A 22,184-nucleotide genomic window follows, 5' to 3' on the forward strand; every position below is an offset into this window, starting at 1 on the left:
AGTAGCATATTATCTCCTCTATAGTCTGCCTAAAAGATAGATTTGATGTCTGTAAGCAGAGACATGAAATTGCTATAGGTTTCCACTCTTATAGCCTGCCACCTATTTGATTTATGTGATAAGTGATCTCAGATGACCCTCCAAGGCACTGAACCATTAGAGAGTTATGTTGCACAGTGATAAGAAATCTTCAGAGATACCTAAATCTTCTTTTAGCACAGGGAGTTTCATCTGTTCTGGAATAAAGAACATTTTTATGTATGATGTTGCTATCTTGCTAGCCATACTAATATTCAAAAGGATACACAGACTTAAATCAATAGTAAAGTGACAAAGACCTTAAAACTCAAGTAGTCACCAAGTGGATGTGAGACAGCTCTTTTAGGTTTTATTTTTGTTCCTTTCATTCTATTTCTTGAAAGATGAGTAGCTGTAAGGTTTCACATTCAAGTCTTCTGTTAAGCTTTCGAATAGGTAGGAAGCTGGCAAAAGCACACTTTTGCAGAAAGCCCTAGAAAGTCACATCATCCATGTGGAGCTTCCTTACTGTAGCCTTTGTGAAATGATGGGTTGGATCCTGTCTTATTCTTTTCACTGAGTTTCTCTAAATTAAGTGATCCAGGTTTCTCTCTGCCTAGAATGAATAGGAGTACTTAGAACCTCAGGTGGGATATGAATTCTTGACAGAGGTCAGGGAAAACATAGATGGATAATTTCTGTGGTTTACGTCCAACTGTAGCATCTTCCCCTGCAGAGGAAGTCACTACTGACTAACATTCCTCCATCTATATCTAGTGCAGTATTTGCTTGATACAATTTGCTGTAAATGCAGTGTTACAGCATGTATATAGTCCAAATGTTCCATCCATCAGATTTTTTTTGCATCATGTATTTACTGCATTGAGCACAAGGTATCCAGCAGTAAGCTCCTGTTTCAGGTGGCATGGGATGCAGCTTCTGCCAAAACATGCAAGAGGAAGAGAACGCATAAGAAAGAGACCTTGCTTTTCCATAGAGCCCAAAGAAGCCGGGGTTCTTTCCAGGTCTGCAGGGAGAGAGGGTTTGGCAGTCCACAGGAGGGATGAAGAGAGTTTCGAGGCTGGCCTGCTACCCTCCTTTCTGAAGGAGTAGAGGTGTAGGGCCAGCCAGACACAAGCGGCTCACTCTTGACTCTATAGCTGATTTAGCTAATAGGGAACGTGAGCTGGGCTTAGGCCGTTGTGAGACAGGTTAGTTTTACCCTACTGATGATGTGTTGTTGCAATAGTAATCCTGCTCAGAACAAGAGGAACCTCAGGTTCAGACCCCTGGTGCGTGCGCTTGGCTGAGGAGCCACTGGCGCGAGGCTACCATCTGCGGGCTTATGACTAAACACCTCTAGGTCAGAATCCCACCTAGATGTGGCGATAAGAGGAGATGGTTAGAGACTTGCTTGCCCAACTAGACACCCACAAGTCTATGGGGCTGGATGGGATCCATCCAAGACTATTGAGGGAGCTGGTGGATGTGCTTGCCAAACCCCTTTCCATCATCTTCCAGTGATCCTGGCTGACTGGGGAAGTTCCACTTAACTGCAGACTGGCTCATGTTGTGCCCATCTACAAGAAGGAGGGAGGACTCAGGAAACTACAGGCCTGTCAGTCTGACCTCAGTGCCAGGGAAAGTCCTGGAACAGGTGATCTTGAGTGCTATCATGAAGCACATGCAAGAGAACCAGGGGATCAGGACCAGTCAACACAGGTTCCTGAAAGACAGGTCTTGCCAAACTAACCTGATCGCCTTCTATGACAAAGTGACCCACCTACTGGACGAAGGAAAAGCTGTGGATGTGGTCTTCTTGGACTTCAGTAAAGCCTTTGACACAGTTTCTCACAGCATTCTGCTTAGGAAACTGTCAGCCTCTGGACTGGACAGTCGCACACTCTCCTGGGTGGAAAACTGGTTGGATGGCTGAGCTCAGAGACTGGTGGGAAATGGACTCAACTCCAGCTGGAGGCCAGTGACAAGTGGTGTCCCCAGGGCTCTGTGCTGGGTCGAGCCCTGTTCAATGTCTTTATCAATGACCTGGATGAAGGCATTGAGTGCACCCTTATGCCGCTACAGACTAGGGGAAGAATGGCTAGAAAGCTGCCTGGAGAAGAAGGACCTGGGGGTGTTGGTTGACAGCCGACTGAACATGAGCCAGTGGCCCAGGTGGCCAAGAAGGCCAATGGCATCTTGGCTTGTATCAGAAATGGTGTAACCAGCAGGTCCAGGGAGGTTATTCTGCCTCTGTACTCGGCAGGTGAGACCGCACCTCAAATACCGTGTTTAGTTCTGGGCCCCTCACCACAAGAAGGATGTTGAGGCTCTGGAGCGAGTCCAGAGAAGAGCCACGAAGCTGGTGAAGGGGCTGGAGAACAAGTCTTACAAGGAACGGCTGAGGGAAATGGGGTTGTTTAGCCTTGAGAAGAGAAGGCTGAGGGGAGACCTTATTGCTCTCTACAATAACCTGAAAGGAGGTTGTAGAGAGGAGGGAGCTGGCCTCTTCTCCCAAGCAACAGGAGACAGGACAAGAGTGAATGGCCTCAAGCTGCACCAGGAGAGGTTCAAGCTGGACATAAGAAAAAAATTTTCACAGAAAGGATCATTGGGCAGTGGAACAGGCTGCCCAGGGAGGTGCTTGAGTCCCCGTCCCTGGAGGTATTTAAAAGATAGGTGGATGAGGTGCTAAGGGGTGTGGTTTAGTGTTTGATAGGAATGGTTGGACTTGATCCTGTGGATCTTTTCCAACCTAGTGATTCTGTGATTCTGCGATTTAGCGTTGATGGCTGTTTTCCTGACAAAAAAGAAAAGCATTATGATATGGGGCAGTTGCCTGGACTGCAGCTTCCCATCTCCCTTGCCAGGACACAGAAGTTTAATGATCTGTGTGGCCAAGCAAGTCAACCTGAAGGAGGAATCAGACATTTTTTCTGCTTCTTCTTGATCCTGAAAAATCTTCTGGTCCTTGCAATTAGGCTACAGTAATCTCCTTCCAGGCTCTTTAATAATGGCCTTGATCAGTGACCCGTCGCAATGAATCTATGCAGCTGTGAGCTTGTCCACTTGGTTGTTTTGTTTGTTGGGTGTATCAAAATACATGAGAGCAAGGACTGATGCCACAAAAGCTTTGGCAGCATTGCAGGCATGTTTTTACAACAATCTATTCCTTGAAAATTCTCCTGCAAGGAAGTGATTTCGCTTTAAAATTAAATTAATGCATAGCAGAGATGAATAGGCCCCACGTGCTATTTGGCTTTTTACTAAAAGCTGTTTATGAGGGGAAGCTCTTGGCAAAATTAAATTAGCCTCCTCTTCCTCAAGCTGGCAAATACTGTCAATGCTGGTCATCGTACACCTTCATAAATCTAAAGTGTTGACATCCCTCATGCACCAGGCAAACATCACATTTTGTAGGGGGGTGCACAGGGGTGCAATAATCACAGCTGTTTTATGTCAGCATTCAGAAAGCTTACAATAGGGTTTTATTCAATGAGCCATTACTTTTGAAATGCCATTAGAGATACTTGCTAGGAGAAACTGGCCTCAACTAATCGTATTTAATTTTTTATCAGATGCATCATGGGAACAGCAGGGATATCCATGAGACAGAAACAAGCAAATGGTGTTTATTTAGAATAAATAAACTTTGAGTAAGAATTTAGTCTGTTCCCTCCTGGCCATAGTTGTACAAATACAGGCAAGTCACTATAGAGGTCTGTAGGGGATCATGTCATGACTTCATACCCAGGTGCTCTTGGAGGCCTCCAGTTGGGCCTGCTGAAAGGAAAGAATTGCCATTAGATAGATGTAGAGTATCAGTACTGTTCCTGTGAAATTATTTCCGTCCCATGCAATTTTAGCCATGATAAATGAGGTTCAGAGGGTGTGAAGGTTACCCATGTTGCCAGGGGAAGCCTCCAAGGCCCTGGACTGAATTACTGCTGGAGAAGACTTCTGTGGTTTCTAAGATGTTGAGCTGTGCAAAGTGAAAGGGTGGGGCTTTGCATGGGCCCGTGCCTCTCCTCACAGCAGTAGCACCTCATCTGCAGGGTAATTGCAACTGAAAAACTGGAGGTGGTAGGAAAGAAGCCAAAAGAGAGTGGGAAGCAAAGCATGGCAGGAAGAAAGACTGGAAGTAAAAACTAAAGATGGAGCTAGAAAGAGCAGTAGCACTTAGTAATAATGTGAAACAGCTTTTATACTAGTTATTTACTGAACTCAGGAAATTTAGAATCGTAGAATCATAGAATAGTTATGGTTGGAAGAGACGTTAATGATCTTCTAGTTCCAACCTCCCTGCCGTGGGCAGGGACACATCCCACTAGATCAGGCATCCTGGGGCCCCATCCAACCTGGCCTTGAACACCTCCCGGGATGGGGCAGCCACAGCTTCCCTGGGCAACCTGTGCCAGTGCCTCACTGTTCTCATTGTGAAGAAATTCTTCCTTATGTCTAGTCTAAATCTGCCTCTCTCTAGTTTATAGCCATTGTCCCTAGTGCTATCACTACAATCCTTTGTGAACAGTCCCTCCCCAGCTTTCTTGTAGCCCCTTCAGGTACTATAGGTTGCTATAAATTCTCCTCAGAGCCTTCTCTTCTCCAGGCTGAACAAGACCAACTCTTTCATCCAGCCCTCTGATCATCTTTGTAGCTCTCCTCTGGACCCATACCAACAGTTCCATCTCCTTCTTATGTTGAGGATTCCAGACTGGATACAGTACTCCAGGTGGAGTCTCACAAGAGATGAATATTGGGGCAGAATCACCTCACTCAACCTGCTGGCCACACTTCTTTTGATGCAGCCCAGGATACAGTTGCCCTTCTGGGCTGCGAACATACATTGTCAGCTCATGTTGAGCTTTTCATTGACCAGCACCCCAAGTCCTTCTGTGCAGGACAGCTTTCAATCACATCATCCCCCATCCTGTACTGAAATTGGAGATTGCCCCGATGCAGGTGTAGGACCTTGGGCTTGGCCTTGTTGAACCTCATGAGGTTCTCACAGGCCCACTTATCCAGCCTGTCCAGGTCCTTCTGGATGACATCCCATCCTTCCACTACAGCAACTGCATCATTCACATTGGTAGCATCTGCAAACTTGCTGAGGGTGCACTCAAAATCTTGCTGTCTATATCATTGATGAAGATCTTAAAACAGCACTGGTCCCAGTACGGACCCCTGAGAGACACCACTTGTCACAGATCCCAATCTGGACATCAAGCCATTGACACTTCTCTCTGAATATGACCATCCAACCGGTTTCTTACCCACTGAACCACCCACCCACCAAATCCATCTTTCAAAACAAATGTGCATAGGAACTAAGATCCTTAACATTGAGATAATCCACCAGCTGTGATTTTAAGAAAAATATAACATGATAGTCACAGTACAAATATGAGAGCTAGAAAACACTGCAAATTGAGTCTGACTGGCATGAGAGCGGTGCTAGGCTGTTTTTACATGGTCTTCAGTGAGAAGATAAGACTATGTTTTATCAGCAATCTGAGCTGGCTGGATGCATGTAGTTCCTCTCAAAAAACCCTGTTAGATATTTGCATAATGCTGAAGTTGCCCCGTTAACCTTTTCCAGCATTTGGCTGAGAATGGCAATGCGGAGGTACCCAAGATGGGACCAGGAGCAACATAAACTCAGAGAAGGGCAATCTGATTTCCTGAGCAGCCAGCGCAAGCATGGCACAACCCTGGCACTGTTTAAATAACCTGCCCATCCATAATGGAGAGGTAGTTTCAAGGACTGGCCCTTGTTGGTCTGGAGAAACCGATAAAAGGCCTGTTGGCATGGATGAGAGTATTTCAGGTTTCGGTAAGAAGTTCTGAGTTGCATCCTGAGCTGGGTGGAGACACTTGTTTTCTCATGTGATAAGTAATTTCCTCAGTGTGTTTGCATGTGTGAGAGAGAGCAAATTTGTATTTATTGAGATGGAGCCAGTCAGCAGGAGTAAGGCAGAACAAGGCATGTTAGAGTCTGGATTTATTACTGATTCATCAGGACATTTTCTTTTCATTTTGACCATAATTCCATTCTGTACCTCTGCCAGACTTAGAAAGCAGAGTCATTCATGAGCTGACCCCCTGCTTCGCACCCTTCATTTTTCTCACTTTGCAGGTTTTGACTGAGCTAATGCTTTCAGGAAAAAAGACTTATTGATTAGAGTGAAGTTGCTTGCAGCATCAAGGCTTTTACTGGTCGAGTTCATGAGATGGTTTTAGCTGTTCGGTAGAGGTGGAGGTAGTGTTTGTTCCAACACATTTGGTAAATTCTGCTGGCTTTTCTGCCCTGATTTCTCAGAGCTTTGTCACTTTGTCCACTCACCTTGTCACCTGCCAGAGCACTCTTGTTAGTACTGAAGCATGTGGAGAGATCACCTCAGCTGCTCTGAAGAGCATTCTTCTCCACATTTTAATTTACCCATTGTCTTTCATTCCAAAATACAAAACAGCTATCGAACCTCATCTCCACATGGTTTTGCTATTACTTAGATTTTGTAGCTAAAGACATAGAATGTCCTGTTAGGATGACCTGAAACAAGCTTTGTTTGAAGTTCTTTCAACAATAGCAAAGGGATTCTACCATCATGAGTCAAGTCAGAATGAGGTGTTGCTATGAACACACAGCTGAACCCACAAATCAGAGAAATCTGCATAATACAAGTACAATTATAACAAATCTTTATAGTATTATTTCTGTATATTCAAGTGTATGGTGATTATGGTTTTTGCTGCTTCTTTGTTGTGTTCTGCAGTACAGTTAAAATATATTGAATAAGGATTGTTGTAATAGTGTCAGTAGCCCTATGAAGACACATGAAAACTGAACTGAGACTCTCCTGAGTTTGCCCTGCTAACATCAGAGGCGTGTTAGCAAAAAGAGTTTGAGAGATTTGTGTTTAGCCAATGTTGCCACCTAATTGTCTCTCACTGTCATGGTTCACCAGGTACTCTTTACACTTCCATTTACTCCTCAGAGTATGGTCTATCAGGCAAGTTATGTGTATGTCCCTTGTGTCACTTAGAGAACAGATGACGCTTTGTATCTCAGATCAAGAGTGTGAGCTGCTCTGTGAATTCCTAACCACCTCATTGGAGCTAATTTTCTGGAAATAGCTAAGAGTTTGTTTCCATCCTGCCTTTGACACTTGTGGAACATCTTGGGAAGACTGAGCAAGCATTAACTAGAAGCTCAAGCACAGAGATTTTGGTGTCCATTTGTTAAGACAGCTAAATCATTAATCATCAACTTGTGTGAATCTGGGCCGCTGTGTGCACAGAGGGGTTTTTTTTGCACCTACAGAAGACTTGACTGAAAGAGATTGAAGTGTGAAAAGAAGTAGAGGTATCTACGGGAGGGGGACAGTTTGAGACACTTAGTTTTCTCCTGGTATTATAGGAGATAAGCACAGAGTCAGACCAATGTATTGATGACGCTTTCAGTCTAATTGTTCAGCTATGGAAACAAAGTAAAATGTCTCAAAACCAGTTGTTTGGGTTTTTTTTTCTTGTAGAACTTGCTAGCAATAAATCACAACTCTCTGATCTGAGTGCAGTGAGAATGCCAGAAAAGGACCAAATGATTAAAACAGGAACTGTTGTGGTTACCACAGCCCATTGACTCTGTAAATTGTGTGTAGTGCCTTCCCAGATAAAGAATTTATATTGCTTAGGAGATTGAGATAGTCTCTGAAGTGACTTTCAGATAATGTTACTGACCTTCTAACCCATGTTAGCACATTTCCTTGAACTCTGGAAGTTGCTAATCTAGCTGATACAAATAGGAACTTGCGGCTTAACATTTCTGAGTTGTATGAGTAATAAGCAGTAGGCTCCAGCATTTAGCCTCCCTGGAGCCCTTCTGCATTCCTACAGGGTCTTAGTGTTAAACCTCAACCACTGCTAATATGAGAGCTACGTAACGTGCATGTGAAAGAGAGAGTCATCATTTGTTTTTAGAATAGAAATCCACAAGCTAGATTATTTTTGCTAGCAATTTTTTTTTTTTCATTTGGGGTATGAAAGCAAGTGCAAATCAGGAAGTGCAGTGAGGGAAAAAAAGAGGAAAAAAAAAGAAAGTCACCTTAGAAAATGAGCGTCCACTAGTCCTCGAGCTAAAAAGAAGCAGGAAATATTGGGAAAATAACTCTTTCTAAGATGTCCAGCTTTATCAAAGCACTTATCAGCACAGCATGGAAAAAAACAAGCGCCTGTGTATATCAGTCCTGGGTATGGATGCATGTGCCAGAGTATATGTTTGTGCAGGGAGAGAAAACACACCTTAAGGAAATATGAAGAAAAATATTATCTGTGGATACTGAAGGAGGAGGCGGGAGGGAGGCAAGGGGAGGAGAGAGAGATAAACAGCTGTTTTTTTAATCAAGACTGCTGCGTGCTTGGATATTTAATGACGAGCACATTGACTGTGGAGCACTGGATGCAGCGTTTCTTCAGGAAAATATGAAGGAGTGACCTATTATTTTCTAGAAATTAAAAACCACATTGTGCTTTAGTGTGGATGTTTCTCTCTAAATCTTCAGCATGCTCAGTCTTTCAAAAGCCTTCCTTTAATAACTTAAGTAGTTATTTTACTCAGCTATTGATGTAGAACCATGTTAAGTCCTTGGGCAAACCACACCTGCTGGACAGTTATAAATAGAAACAATACAAGGCGGAAAAAAAATAGGTCATATGTTTTTAATTAAAAGGGAATATAAAGGGTGTGATTTCAGAATTATAACATAAACAAATTGTCTCTCTTTTCCATAAAGAATCTCACCTTCCTGAACTGGAGTAATTGTCATCTTCCTAGTAGGTGAGGCGTGCTCCGTTGTCATAGGAACTCTTCTGCTCAGAGGTCCCATTGTCCTTTGCATACAGTCATTTGTTCCATGTCCTGTCTAATATCTTAACTACTGGAAATCCCCTGCTAAGATTGACAAGATTTACTGTCAAAGTTATCTCCTCAGTAAAAAAGATTTCTATATTTAAAAAGCAAATGAAACTTAGTGAAAAACTGCAGGCCTGGATGCAGCTGCAGAGAAGTAGGGAGGAGCTGTACAGGAGCGTGAGCCTCCCAGTGCTTTCAGGTCAGGATCACAGATGCAGCACAGGCACATGCTGGTGTGAGGGCATGGCACTTGGACACCTTGTCCACCCTTCTACTTTGGCTCTTACAAAACATGAGCCTAAAGAGTTCCTCAGTTATTTAAGGAAACAGAAAAGGCACAGCTCAGACCCACCCTACAAAGCCTGACAATGTAGCAGAACAAAAATCCAGCAATGTTTTCCAAATTTCCCCCTTGATTTTATGTACATTAACTTTATGGATATAAAAGTGAACAGACTTCTACAAATAGGGCAAAATGCTCTTTTTTCCTTTTAGGATAATCAGAATGCTCCTCATAGGTGAATATTTTCAATTTAATATAGTCTAAATTCAAGAATGACTGATAGATTGCTACAGCATAGCTGATGCCTAAACATGCCGACATTGCCTTTGAATATATCAAGTGTCTGGAAAAAAAATTCTTGTACAAACCATCTACCTTAGGTATTTCTGTAGTATATATCATTGTAGTTTTTACGTATCATGATCTTTTAATATATTTGTTTCCATATTGTCTGTTGGTAAAAAGCAGTATTATTCCCATTTTACACAGTGGGAACAGGACAGAGGTTAAATAACTTGTCCAAGGTAATTCTTGAAAAACAAGCATTGGAGTTATACTTGTTTCTCTAGGGCCAAAAGCCCTTTCTCCTCCATAAGCTTTGTGAAAGCCTTGGACTGTTGTCCTAGGCAAATAAAAGCAGCCTATTCAAAGTCAGAACGCTCCAACTTGAAAGCCTCTAGTAAGAATTTGGTTAACAGATAAGACCCAGGTAAACGGTCTCATGCAGTGGTCTCATGTAGTGGATGTTTAATATCGGTGCCCCTGGGGCTACCAACACGTGCTAGCTTGTCTATCAGCTTTGGTAGGTTGGACCCAAATGCACAGTAAGCCTGCACCACATTGCTGACTCCAAATGAAGGAGAGAGATGAAAGAATGACACTGCAGAGGCTGCTTATGGAGATAACAACATCAGTCAAAGCTGATTAATACTTAAAAGTCTGGGTTGGTATAATTATTCTGTAACTGGCAGAAGGATATCGCTAGGTACAGTGTCTTGCTAGAAAGCAACATCTTTCAAAAGATACCAAAAGGCGCTTATATACATTAATACAAATGTAGATAATGTTTCTTTTGGAATTTTTAACAAAATCTCTTCCTGGTGCCTACCTTAGTGGTCTTTTTCTCTATTTCAGTACTCAGCCCATCAATATATTTTTGCAGTCCTCTTACACTCGTATTTTTACTTTCTCTTCATGTTTTTGACTTAAGGGCCAGGTACAAACCCTACACAATTGCACACATTGGTCACATTGGCATTGACTTTCCTGGGTTCCAAATTTAACCTATGCTGGAGATTGTCCACTCCTCTGGACAGCCCTAAATCTTTCCTGCCAGAGATAACTAGTCCTTGGGGTTCATAGCTGTACTTCTGAGGAGAAAAATGTTTTGCCTTTGGAATGGACTAGGTTGCTCTATGTGGCAAGTAATTTCAAAACATTTTCAAGGAAAGCATCCCCTTGGGTCCATCTCAAGACCTTCACCAGTAAGGGACACAAGGCAGCACGTGATGCTATCAATATACCTCCATTATTTTCCTGGGGAACAAAGCAGAGAGGCTTTCTGGTGACAGCTTTCCCAGACTGCGGTTTGAAGCAGTCATTGTTTAAGTGGAAAAGGAAGAGGAAGGGTCTTTCTCCAGTTTTCCTTTTAAGTCTATAATTCAGGGATTTATCACGTACCAACATGGAAATCTCTGTGTTGGCCCCATTCAGAAAACTGTCTGTCGGCCAGCTGTCAGCTTTGTGAGCAACGCATTAAGCTAACACAGTGAATAGATTTTTCTAGAGAGAGAGAAGTGCTTTGCTACAATGCTGTCTTTGCTAATGTATATTCTTCTCCTTTCCATCAAACAGTCAATGAAGGCTCAGGTGAAACCAGTCAAAAAGAGACATCGACCTGTGACATTTGCCAGTTTGGGGCAGAGTGTGACGAAGATGCAGAGGATGTTTGGTACAGTAATTTGGTCTACTCTTATATTTTAATGAATGTTGTATTATTTAAAGGTACTGTGATTTAGAAAGCATTACAAGTATTAGATATTCAATTTTCTGCAGCCAGAGATTCATCACACATCGACTGAGGTGGTTATTACTCTGAACAAAAATGTATAAAACAGTCTGGTTTATAATTTTGGAGCATGCACAATTTAGACAAAGTCTAGAAACACAGTTATCCATTTTATTGCTGTTATAACTTATGTTATTCCATCTGGGGTTTTACAGCTTTATACTTCAGTAAAAATAGAATTGGGAAAAATAATTGACCTAAAGCTTTTCCGGTTAAAAAGTATCATTAGTATTATCATCATGTTAATTCATGTGTGGCATTAGAAATGCTGGGAAATCTGTCTCACTATTTCCTAGTTGCTGAAGTGGAAGACCTAACCCTCAAATGTTTGGAATAATTAGAGTGTACATTTAGACAATTTCTCAATGGAAATTGTTTTATTTTGTATTTTTAAGAAGTTGTTTCAAAAATATTCAGTTTTTTTTTAATTTAAACCTGAACTGCATAAGCTGGAGGGGACTATTCTGTCTCCTCAGATTTTTTTTTTTTCCCTTTTGCTTAGAAACTATGCAAACATATATTAAACCAACTTTAACTAATTATTTCTTTGTGATTTTGGAAGAGTCAATAGATCAAAAAAGCTACTATTTACAAAGCTGTACTTCTCACACTGCCTTAATGCCAAGCCTTGTATTTCTGTCCAAGTAATTGATACAAATTTAGACAGACAACAAAATAATCGTGCAAACATTATAGCTGTTGTCCAAACGATGCTTCTGAAGCTGTGGGCTGGTGGTAGCTAAAGGATGGATACAGAGACTGGGCAGTGAGATGTCAATAAAGCAACATTGCCTGGACTCTAACTTGGACAGTAGGAATGGAGTCAATGAATGAATGGTGAACGTGATATTTGGGTCTAGCATTGGGGAGCTGACTACATGAAGACAAGGCATCCCTGCACTGCTGGTCAGGCATGGAAATATGAACATTTCTGCTGTTCAGTGAAGAAGCTTAGGAATATGGTCATGGTCATCCTTTTGTGCTCATTTTGGTTTTCTCTTGGCAGACTTTTAATAACCTCCAGTTGTAATCTTTAAAAAATACACCAAGTAAACAAACTATAGAGGCCTTGCTCTGGCTCTAGTCGTCAAAAGAAATTGTGTTGAAAAACAGAGGCAAGCTTCATCATGGTTATAGTTTGCACTAACGTACTGAGATTTGTGTTGAAGAAACTGCTTAATTCTGAATTTGCTTAGGGAAATTTCACTGACTGTCACGATTTTCTTTGTTTCCTTGACCGGTTGTCCTTGAGAGTTTTGGTGGTGCAGTGGAGAAACAAAATCATGGTAAAATTAATATATCAAAATTCACAGTCTAGTGCTCATGTTTTCATAATTAAGTGTACTTCCAAATTGGAAGGCAGGAGAAGAGAGGGGCAAGGAATAAAATTAGCTACAAGATAACATTATTAATCAAAAGCACTGAGTAGCAGTGTTTATTTTTTTTTCCAGAAATAGCTTGGCAAAACAGCCTGATCCAACTTACTTCAATAATGTTCCCACTGCACCTTTTGCACTATCTAATTCTTCCCCTTTGAAACAACTTGGCTTATACAGAGCACTGTAATGACTACAGGAGCTGAAGTTCTCAGTCTTTATTGACAGGCAGTCTTTCTGCAGAGGAAGATGCTTCTCGGGGCAAAAAGCAGGGAAGGGCATTTACTGGGAAGATGCTGCCAGACAAACTGTTAAAAGGCAGGAAAGCAGATTTCCAACCAGACATAGAAAGACCATGTAAAGCCTGTTAAAGGCCTGCTTTGAAGTAAACAACTTCATATGCCGTAACAGAGCCCTGTTTTCCTGTCCCTGCCCCCTGATTAGTCTTGGATAAATGTCTTTCTGAAAAATGAGCCTTCTGGGTGTTAGCTCTTTGTTATTCTTATTTCTAGAATAAAAGCAGACTATGTATGGGGGACCTAGATCCCTCTTTCAAATGTACATTAATTGAATTTCCATGTTTGGCACCAGATAGACATATTCCCCCTTCCCCGCCACCCTCCGCCAAGATTTTCTGTGCAGAGAATGTCCATAGAATAAGTGGGGAAGAAAATTAAGTTTATTATTTGATCACTGTTTTAATGCAGATCAAATTGCAGCTCTAAGCAGGGCTTCTTCAGCTAGCTCACCTGACTGATGAGGTTTGTAAAATCCAAATGGGGTCAGTGCGTCCCATCGGCCCCAGGACCTGTTGTTATGGGGTGATGGGCCCAGCACCGTCATTTTCCTCTGTCAGTCACAAATGGTTTGAGGGGCAGGGTCAGTGCCTGATCCACTCCAGGTAAGGGGGATGCAAACTGGTAGCAGAGCCAGACCACAGAGAGCTGGAGATATGAGGCTGGCTGTTTGCCTAATATTTCTAGGGTGCCAGAGTAGATCAGAGATGAGAGCACAGGTGTGATAGCAGATGTGGTTGGGCTGCTGATGATTTAAAGCAACAATTAACATTATTCTGCATTGCCACAGTCTGTTATTCTGCAGTCCTGTGTCTCTGGTTTAACTCTTTCTTTTTTTAGTCAGTCGTCACTTAGCTGAATTGTGCTGTTGTACTGTGTCACTGTTATTTTTAAATCTTTTGATTTGTGTAAAACCAATCTGTCAATGGCCAGACTCCTGGGATTCTGATGGGGTGTTGGCACAGAGAAGACTACTCAAAGGGGCAAGATATGTGTGTGAACGTTTTCTGCAAAGTACGAAGAAAAGGCAGAAAAGAACCCACTTTAATAACAGGTTTTCTGTGGCATTGTGAAGCACGCATGTATTATTATCCTATTCTGCAGTGCAGTATGGTGACAGTGAATGCAATTTGGCATTCCATTAGTGAATCTCTTTCTCTAGGTTAAAAACAAAGGCTGATCAGTTGAAAGTCTTTAACATCCTGCTACTTTAATATGTGAAAGCTTCTTGTCACTAAGAGGATCGTGTATTACTGGCGTTATTCCCACCTTTAATGCATTTTGCACCGGTGGGCTTCATGAATATTTAAAGCAGGGCAGTGGCTATGCTCTTTAGCACTGGATTGCAATCTATTGGTAAATCAGACATTTGGTGTTGCTTACTTTGGGTTTTATTTCTGAGCTGGCTAAGGAGTAATTGATTTTGTAAGGCAGGGCTACTCAACATAACACCCTGAGAGATATACTTAAAAGGAAATGAGGAATGAATCATAACATTGTGAACCATGGTATATTTGTAAGATCTTCCAAAAAGCATCTATGAAATACTCACTTACAGTATAAATATAGTACTCACCAAATGGAGTGCCTGCTCATCTGCTAAAGTGGCTTAGTGTCAGTGCATAACCACGTCAGAAAACTGGATTCCAGTATTAATCTCCTCCTTATGGGTCACTGAGAAAATAAGAGCACTCTCTACACTGGACAAGGCATGGTTTGGAAAAATATTGGGCAACTATTTCAGTGGTCCACAATGTGTCCAAGTAAGTGGAAGGAGGTAAATAATAGGAGGAACTCTTCTATTGAATTTCCTGTTGGAAAACAGTGAGGAGAGAGGGCAGGAATATTTTCTTAAAACAAGATTAAAGCCTGCAAACCTCTGACATATAGAGTTAATCAAAATCAAAATGATGAGTTGGGGTTAAATATGCATGCTTTTCCTTTGAATTTCAATATCAGCAATTCCACCAGCAGCAGTCTCAAAGTGCAGGATTGCACAGAGCAAGATCTAGTTTCCTAGCTAGAAGACAAACATGCAAAGATGTATAACATGCTTGGGAGAGAGTGCTTTCCCTGCAGCCTTGCCATGTCCAAGGAGGTGAGGAGGCCATCTCCACAGATTGCTCCTCTGCCTTCCCCTTCTTCCCTTCTGTGCGTAGAGGACAGAGGCAGCAGCATCCCTGGCGGGAGGTGCCTCGCCTTGAATAGGCCACTCAGGGCTTTGCACCAATGAGGAAAAGGGGCATAAATACCCCTGTTGCTTTCCACAATTTGGTCCCACACACCCTAAGGACTCCCCTTGGCTGGTTGTAGGGGTTTGTGCTCTGCTACAGGCACCATGCTTGTAGTAGGCGACTTTTCTCCCTTCTCAGGAGCCTGGCCCACGCTGGAGAGGCCTTTTCCATTTCTCGCCAGTGAACAAGGATTCCACTGGGCTGATTCAGTTCAGAAGAGGCTGAAGTCATTCTTTGGGGACACTGTGTCCCTGATGATCCAAAGCCAGGAGCTCAGAGGAAGGCATCTAGGTCTGAATGAAGGGGCTTGGTATGTTCAGTGTCTAGGTCAGAGGCTGAAGGGAGAAACATCTGTCTCAGGTGTGCTGTGCAGCTGGGTGGTATTCCCAAGTGAGGTGATGATGTCGCAGCACAATTATAGCAGATCGCTTGTGTCCTGTACTGCTTTCCATGTGGCTGGGACAATAAATTCCACTTAACCACAGCAGACAGCCACACATGCAAAACATGTTAAGAAGATGAACTGTTTCAGTCCCTCAATTCATATTTTACTGCTAATCACTGTATATATAGTTTGGGTAAATGCTTCTATAAGGCAAGTGAGCAGTTTGCAACACATGAGGATGGTGAAACTGCATTCTCATGCAAATAAGCAGCGCTGTACATGGGAGATATCTGTGCAAATCATGCAGCTGCCATCAGCAGCATCCCCCTACAATCAATATTGTTCTAGCAATCAATATTTATCTTTATTATAGTATTGTGAGAAAACATATAAAAGAAACTAATGATTTTGCCAGCTTCTCAATCCGCACAGCAATTAGGTCAGTCAGCTTTGGGCCCCTTCTCCCTTCAATCAGTTGCTCTCCACCAGAGCATCTGCGAACAAGATGCTGTACTAATAAAGTACTAAAAGGTAGTTTGAAAGCTCACATACATTACACAGGTATTGGCTGCTTCATGTTCAGCAGTGTGTATAGTAACTATGTGTGACCTACTTGTTCCAGATGCAGAAACAATGAGCTTCTTTAACATCTACAACGTCCTGTAGATTATACAGTTCATACATTGCCATTTTCTGCTGCTTTCCCTTCTCTTTTAGAGAAAAAGTAGTAGGTGCTGGCCTCTTCTCCCAAGTAACAGGGGACAGGACAAGAGGAAATGGCCTCAAGCTCCACCAGGGGAGGTTCAGGCTGAACATTAGGAAAAAATTTTTCACAGAAAGGGTCATTGGGCACTGGAACAGGCTGCCCAGGGAGGTGGTTAAGTCACCTTCCCTGGAGGTGTTTAAGGCACGGGTGGACGAGGCGCTGAGGGGCATGGTTTAGTGTTTGATAGGAATGGTTGGACTCCATGATTTCATTCATAGCTACAAATAACACTTAAACATACTCATTAAACTTGTACTTCAAATAAACTCAGAAATGGAATCAAACAATTAAAAACCCCACAGTCCTGCTTAAATTTCTTCTTAACTTGAGATCATACTTGAGGCATGAAGTGAAGCTGCTGCTGCATAAATCTACACATGGAGCTCAGTTGTCATGTCTGATAGCAGTTTAGGCAAGGGTTTGCAGAGGAAAGTAAAGGCATTGCAGCACATAATCTCTGCATTGCACAGCAGGACATGACCAAGCAGCTTGCTCCCTTTTACACTCATGTCACTTACCGTAGTCCTAGCCTAATAACAGACGTACCTCCAGTGCCTGCCCAGAAATTAGCCCAGTTCTGGTTAGGTTAACTGTTAATGTTTCATCTGATGCATGTTTTATGGTTAAAAGATTTTTAAATAAAAAGAAAGTAGCTGACTTCCAGTGTAACTGCTGAGACACCATGTTAAGATAGAGATATCATGCAATGGGCTGTCAGCAATACTGTAAAAAAGTAACCTAAGCAACTGTAAAATTGTCAATGAAGGATTTGCTATGAAAGACAAAACGTCAAGAACATTAGAAAAAACAAGATGACGCCTACCTATCCATCTATATGTTACATTTTAATGAATAAACCTGCTCTAAGAAAGGGCCAGGTTGGTTGCTTTTACAGGAGACTGGTCAGCTAGATCTGCTGCCTGGCATGTGGGAGCTCAGCAGAGAACCCGGCCATGTTCCTTCATTTGAGCTGCGGGAAGAAACGTCTCATGAACAGGCACAAAAATGGGAAAACTAGCAAAATCAAAATTGTAGCTTGAATTGCTGCTCACAGCTGAAACAAGAACAAAGTTGCAGCAGTTCAAGCTTAGGTGAAAACTTCAGGCTTATTAGCAACCGGTGTCTAGACAGCCTATAAGAGCTAGAAAATAAGGTCCCCAGGTGAGCATTGCATGAACGCTACAGTTCTTATCAGGTTGCTTATTGGCAAGCTACTGAGATATTGTAGGACTCTTTCAGCAGGCAGTTTCAACATAAAACTAACTCAGGTGAAAAACTGACTTTGTGCCAAACCATAACCAGAGGAGGATTCCCTGCTGACATCTAAAAGACATTAAATAAAGGAAAAAACCAGTGGCTTTCCGCTTTCTCAGCAATGAGTCTGCAGAAGGAGCATGGGAAGACATGGGAACAAGAAGTTAGCTTTATCTTCAGAGGATGTTTCTCTAAGAGCAGTGTATGGTCCAGTCTTTTTGAGGAGGAAGGGGCAGGAATGAGACATTGTATTTCTAAAATGAATGTGGTGCTTGAAAGTGCTCGGCCAGAAAGTTAATGCTTGGAAAAATGATGACTTGTTTGGCCATCTGGTTAAATTGTTTTACTCTACGTTTGGTTCTAGTTAAAGCAGACATTTTTCCCGGTCAGGTAAGTCTCACAAAGTCACCTCACCATCTTTGCATCCTTCATCCTGTGCCAAAATAGCCTATTTAATTTTAAAGTGAGACTGATACCCAGCTTCCTTAAGGTGGTGGTTTGGAGAATTTGACCTTTCCATCCACAGAGTCAACACAATCCTTCAGGGGTTTATGTTCATTTGACAAACTCCTGCCTTTCCTGATTATCTGGATTTATTTTCTTAATAACGTTCTTAAAAGACTTGGTTTTAACATAAGCCAATATTGTCTGGAGTTACTTATACTTCAGAGTGTTTTATTACCAGTACATTTTGGAACACTGGTAAATAATTCAGCCTACACAAAGAAATTGGCTATATTTTCTCTATATATTGAGGAAGTCTGTCATATAGACCATATATCTTGGCTCTAAATGTTCTCAGATAGACGCAAACTGTTCAATCTGTACTACTCAACCAAGTAGGTCTTTTAGGGGCCTTATATGACACGTACATCTCTTATCAAAAAACTAGAATCCCTAATGTTTGGGTTTGTAATAAAAAAAGATGTTTTGAAATTACAGCAAAACCTGTTGTGTGTCCAGGGAATAGTACCCTGCGCAGTCATAGAGTTGATAGATTCTTTTTCATTGTGTGCCTCCTCAGATGCTGATGCAAATTTGGTTTTCCTTTTCAGAAGTTGAACTTCCAGCTTATGAAAGTCAATTAAAATTATTCTACTGACTTCGGTGAAACATAAGTTCTCTCCCAGTATCATAACCACGTAATAACTTCTTAGTAGCCAGTGGAGCCTTTTGCTGGCGGAAGAGAGAGTAGACTCTGTAAAAGTGTAAACATGCAGTCATTCACAGAGTGCAAAGGAATAACTTGGAAATTGTGATGATAAAAGCAGAATCTGGCTTACTGACTCCTTGGATTGCTTCAGAGGAAATATTGATCTGTGAAAAGCTAAAAATAACTTCTGAGATTTTGGGACTTTTCTTGTCTTATCACAGTGCTATACTCCTGCAGGAGCAAGGTACAAATTCATCTGAAACTTAAGGAAGAGAAGGCTTGTAAGAAGTGCAGAGCTGTCATTTGTCTTCACGATTATTAGTCTGTTAACATTAGAGATGAAAAAAAAAGCTGCCATAATATTAAGTGTGTCTCAAAATAGCCAGACTTTCTGGTTAGGTTTCCATGGCCACGATGGCTACCCCTATGTTAAGTGTGTGGGGTGTGGACAGGAGACATCAAGGCATAGAAGGCGGTCATGGCAGAAAAGGGTGGAGGGATGAACTGGGAAAGGACAGAGGGCTGTGCAAACCTAAAGCCAGCTTGCAGCTAGTCCATTTTGCTCTTAGTGGAGAGCAGAGAGGAGCCTCAGTGGTTGTCCACACACAGGGGCCTGGATAAAGTTTTGGGCACACTGCCTGCAGGCAGCAGGGAGGTCCTCTTCACCTGCTGTCCTACTGCCTGGCTTGGAGTCTGAGATGGCACATCCACCATGGAGCAGGTGAATTAAACATGTATATGGCAGGGACAGCTGGAGGATGTGCAGGGTAGCAGCTCGACTGGCATCAGGGCTGTGGCTGTAGACTGCAATAGCACTGATCTGTGCATGTGCACGGCTGGACATTGTGTGAGACAGCAACAGCATCCCTCTCTGTTTTCAGGAATTTTCCATATATAATATATACATGTGACAGCATGGCTGAGAACAACCACTTTATGTGCCCAGTCTAACAGGGGCACAAATGAACCCAGGCGGTTTCATTTTTTTTTAACTCTTGACACCATCTGTGACTGCAGTTTTCAGTCCTAGGTACGAAAATGTAGCAGCCTTCTGAATGCACACCTTTATTTGCATTTGAAGGAATGGCTTGGAAGGAATTGTCTGTCTTCAATTGCAATTGAAGGAATGTCTGTTTTGTGATCTCCCTGTAATGCAGGCTGATGTAAAGACCATGCCTGACTCCTGCTGCTGTGTAGGAGGTATACAAAAGGATCCCATTCAGCTCTGCAAGGACAGAGCTGTGCACAGGTGCTCGAAGGCAGAGCTACCACTTGGTTTTGTAGCCCCATGGCTGGAAGAGCCTGAGCTCACCAGACTGTGAAAGTGCACATAAGGGATAATATGATAATGCACATCAAATATTAATGTGCATTGACACATAATCGTCTGCGTACATCAGGGCATTACAGCATGAAAGAGCATGTGCAGGGACCTTGGAGAGCCATGCACTTTTGCACCTTTTTTTCACTGTTTTCTTTTCCCCTTGTGTTATTTAAAAATAAGCTTCCTTCCCACCCTGGCCCCCCATTTAGCCAAGATCATACCCTAGTAGTAAAGTAAGCGATGCCTTCATGACGGCCTATTTAGTCGCAATAAAAATCCGATTGGCCTAATGTACAATCAAGAAAGGAGTGACATTTATTGCTTTGGTTTTATGATGCTGTGAACTGAGCAAGATTTGGAGCCTTACGATGCCTTCAGGGGGCAGGAGATCACCAGCAATGAATTGTATTTACACCTTTTCCAATTTCCTACTAGCATCTTAGCAATAAACAGACTGTGTTGTTATTGAGTTTTATGTAAGTATGTTTACGAAAGTGGGAATACAACTTTGTAGCTCAGAATTACATGTGTTGGCTAAACAGATCAGCAGAGAGAATAACTATGTAAAGCACTGGGAAAGCACTTTCCCATTTATTATCAAATGTCTTAATAGAATGCTTCATCTCTTCCATCCCACTTTATGTTAACCATTAAATTAAAACTGCATCCATTGCAGAAGGTCGGAGGCTCCTTCACACACCCGTGTTGGAACATCAAGGCCACGATTTGTTCACACATTTAAGGCATTAAAAATACATCCCATGCATTAAATATGAGCCTGAGGAAAACTCAATGGGAGCTGACATGTAGGACTGACCTCAGCTCTCAGAAGCCCCTGCGGGGTGGCAGGTGTCCCTTCCCCATGGTGTCCATCTCCTGCCCCAGTCCTTTCCCACATGCAAGTTGCAGCTAAAAGCCTGTGTGAGACATGCCCAAATATAGAGGCTTAATTGCTGCCTCTTAGCCTGCTCGTTATATAAGGAAGCTCTCCCATATGGCGGAGCATGGTTTCCCCAGGGGCACACATCCTGGCCAGGACATGGTGCTTGTGGTGCATCCCTTTCAGGAACTGCAGGTGGATTCCACTGATCCCTGTCCCAGACGTGAAGAGAATGACTCTCATCTTGTTACTTTCCTGGCAAGGATGTGTCCTTGAGACAGCACATTTCGTTCATCTGTTCTTCCTTTCCATGGTAGCAGTACTTTCCCCCTGGGGCTTGCTCCCAAGGCAGCTAGCTGCTGTTGTCATCGTGAGACAGCAAGAGACGAGGCAGCATCCTCAGCCACTAGTATTATCTAGTTTTGTACAGCAGCTTTTATTTACAAACCTGAACATTTTGAGGAAAAAAAGAGTTACTATCGTTCTCTCCTTCTTGCATGTGCAGCAATTTGCTTAGGGTTGCATCAGTCCCAGTCTCATACCTATGGGCTGAGATCTCATTTCATCACTGTGTGGGATGACATGATGTTATCTTGCAGGAGGTGCAAACAAGGCCTCAAGGAAAGCCTGGAGTATCCTCCTAAAATTTCACTAAATAGCTAAGCTGCATTTTGTTTTGTAATTTAAGTCAGCCTGCCAAGCAGGACAGCCTGGAGTACACAGCCGATTCAGATGCTGCTGCCTCAGGCAGGTCTCCTCAGAAGCAGGAGGCACACGTGCTTGAGGATGGAGAGCGGTTTATGGAGACAGTTAGTGTGATTTTGCACATGTGCAGTCCTTACAAGGAGGAATTATTTTTCCACTATTTTCTTCTCACCAGTTTTAGGAAGGTCACTTCTACACCTTGCCATCGCCACCAGCACTGATTGGCTCATGTGCTGCATGGGACAGGGCTTCCAATGCACTGGTCTGTGCTGGCAGGAGGGCTGTCATCCCTTTAGTCTCACTGGTAAATCAGAATCTGCTTTAAGAAGTAACTTCTGTATAGTTAACAAAGCTATTACCAGGAATTTGCTGTTGATCCCATCCCAGCTTGTACTGTAGCTTTTCATGAGCGGATCGGGCCTTGCTGCGTGCCATGACCTGCCATGGTTGCCCTGGGCTTTCCACCAGATACTGCAATATTCTCACTGGCTGTTGCAGGCCAGGCTGAAATGCTGGGATTCATGGGCACAATTC

The 22,184-nt window shown here is 42.6% G+C and overlaps 1 protein-coding gene across 1 annotated transcript in view; it reads left to right on the top strand.

Moving 5' to 3' along the window:
• TMEFF2 (transmembrane protein with EGF like and two follistatin like domains 2) overlaps positions 1–22,184 on the top strand; it is a 137,912-nt gene that overhangs the window by 69,307 nt on the left and 46,421 nt on the right. Inside the window, exon 5 of the mRNA XM_069860762.1 lies at positions 11,064–11,160. Within this exon, the coding sequence (XP_069716863.1) occupies positions 11,064–11,160 (97 nt within the window). The remainder of the gene's footprint in view (positions 1–11,063; positions 11,161–22,184) is intronic.

Source organism: Phaenicophaeus curvirostris, chromosome 7, assembly GCF_032191515.1.
Source record: "Phaenicophaeus curvirostris isolate KB17595 chromosome 7, BPBGC_Pcur_1.0, whole genome shotgun sequence".
Taxonomy (NCBI): domain Eukaryota; kingdom Metazoa; phylum Chordata; class Aves; order Cuculiformes; family Cuculidae; genus Phaenicophaeus; species Phaenicophaeus curvirostris.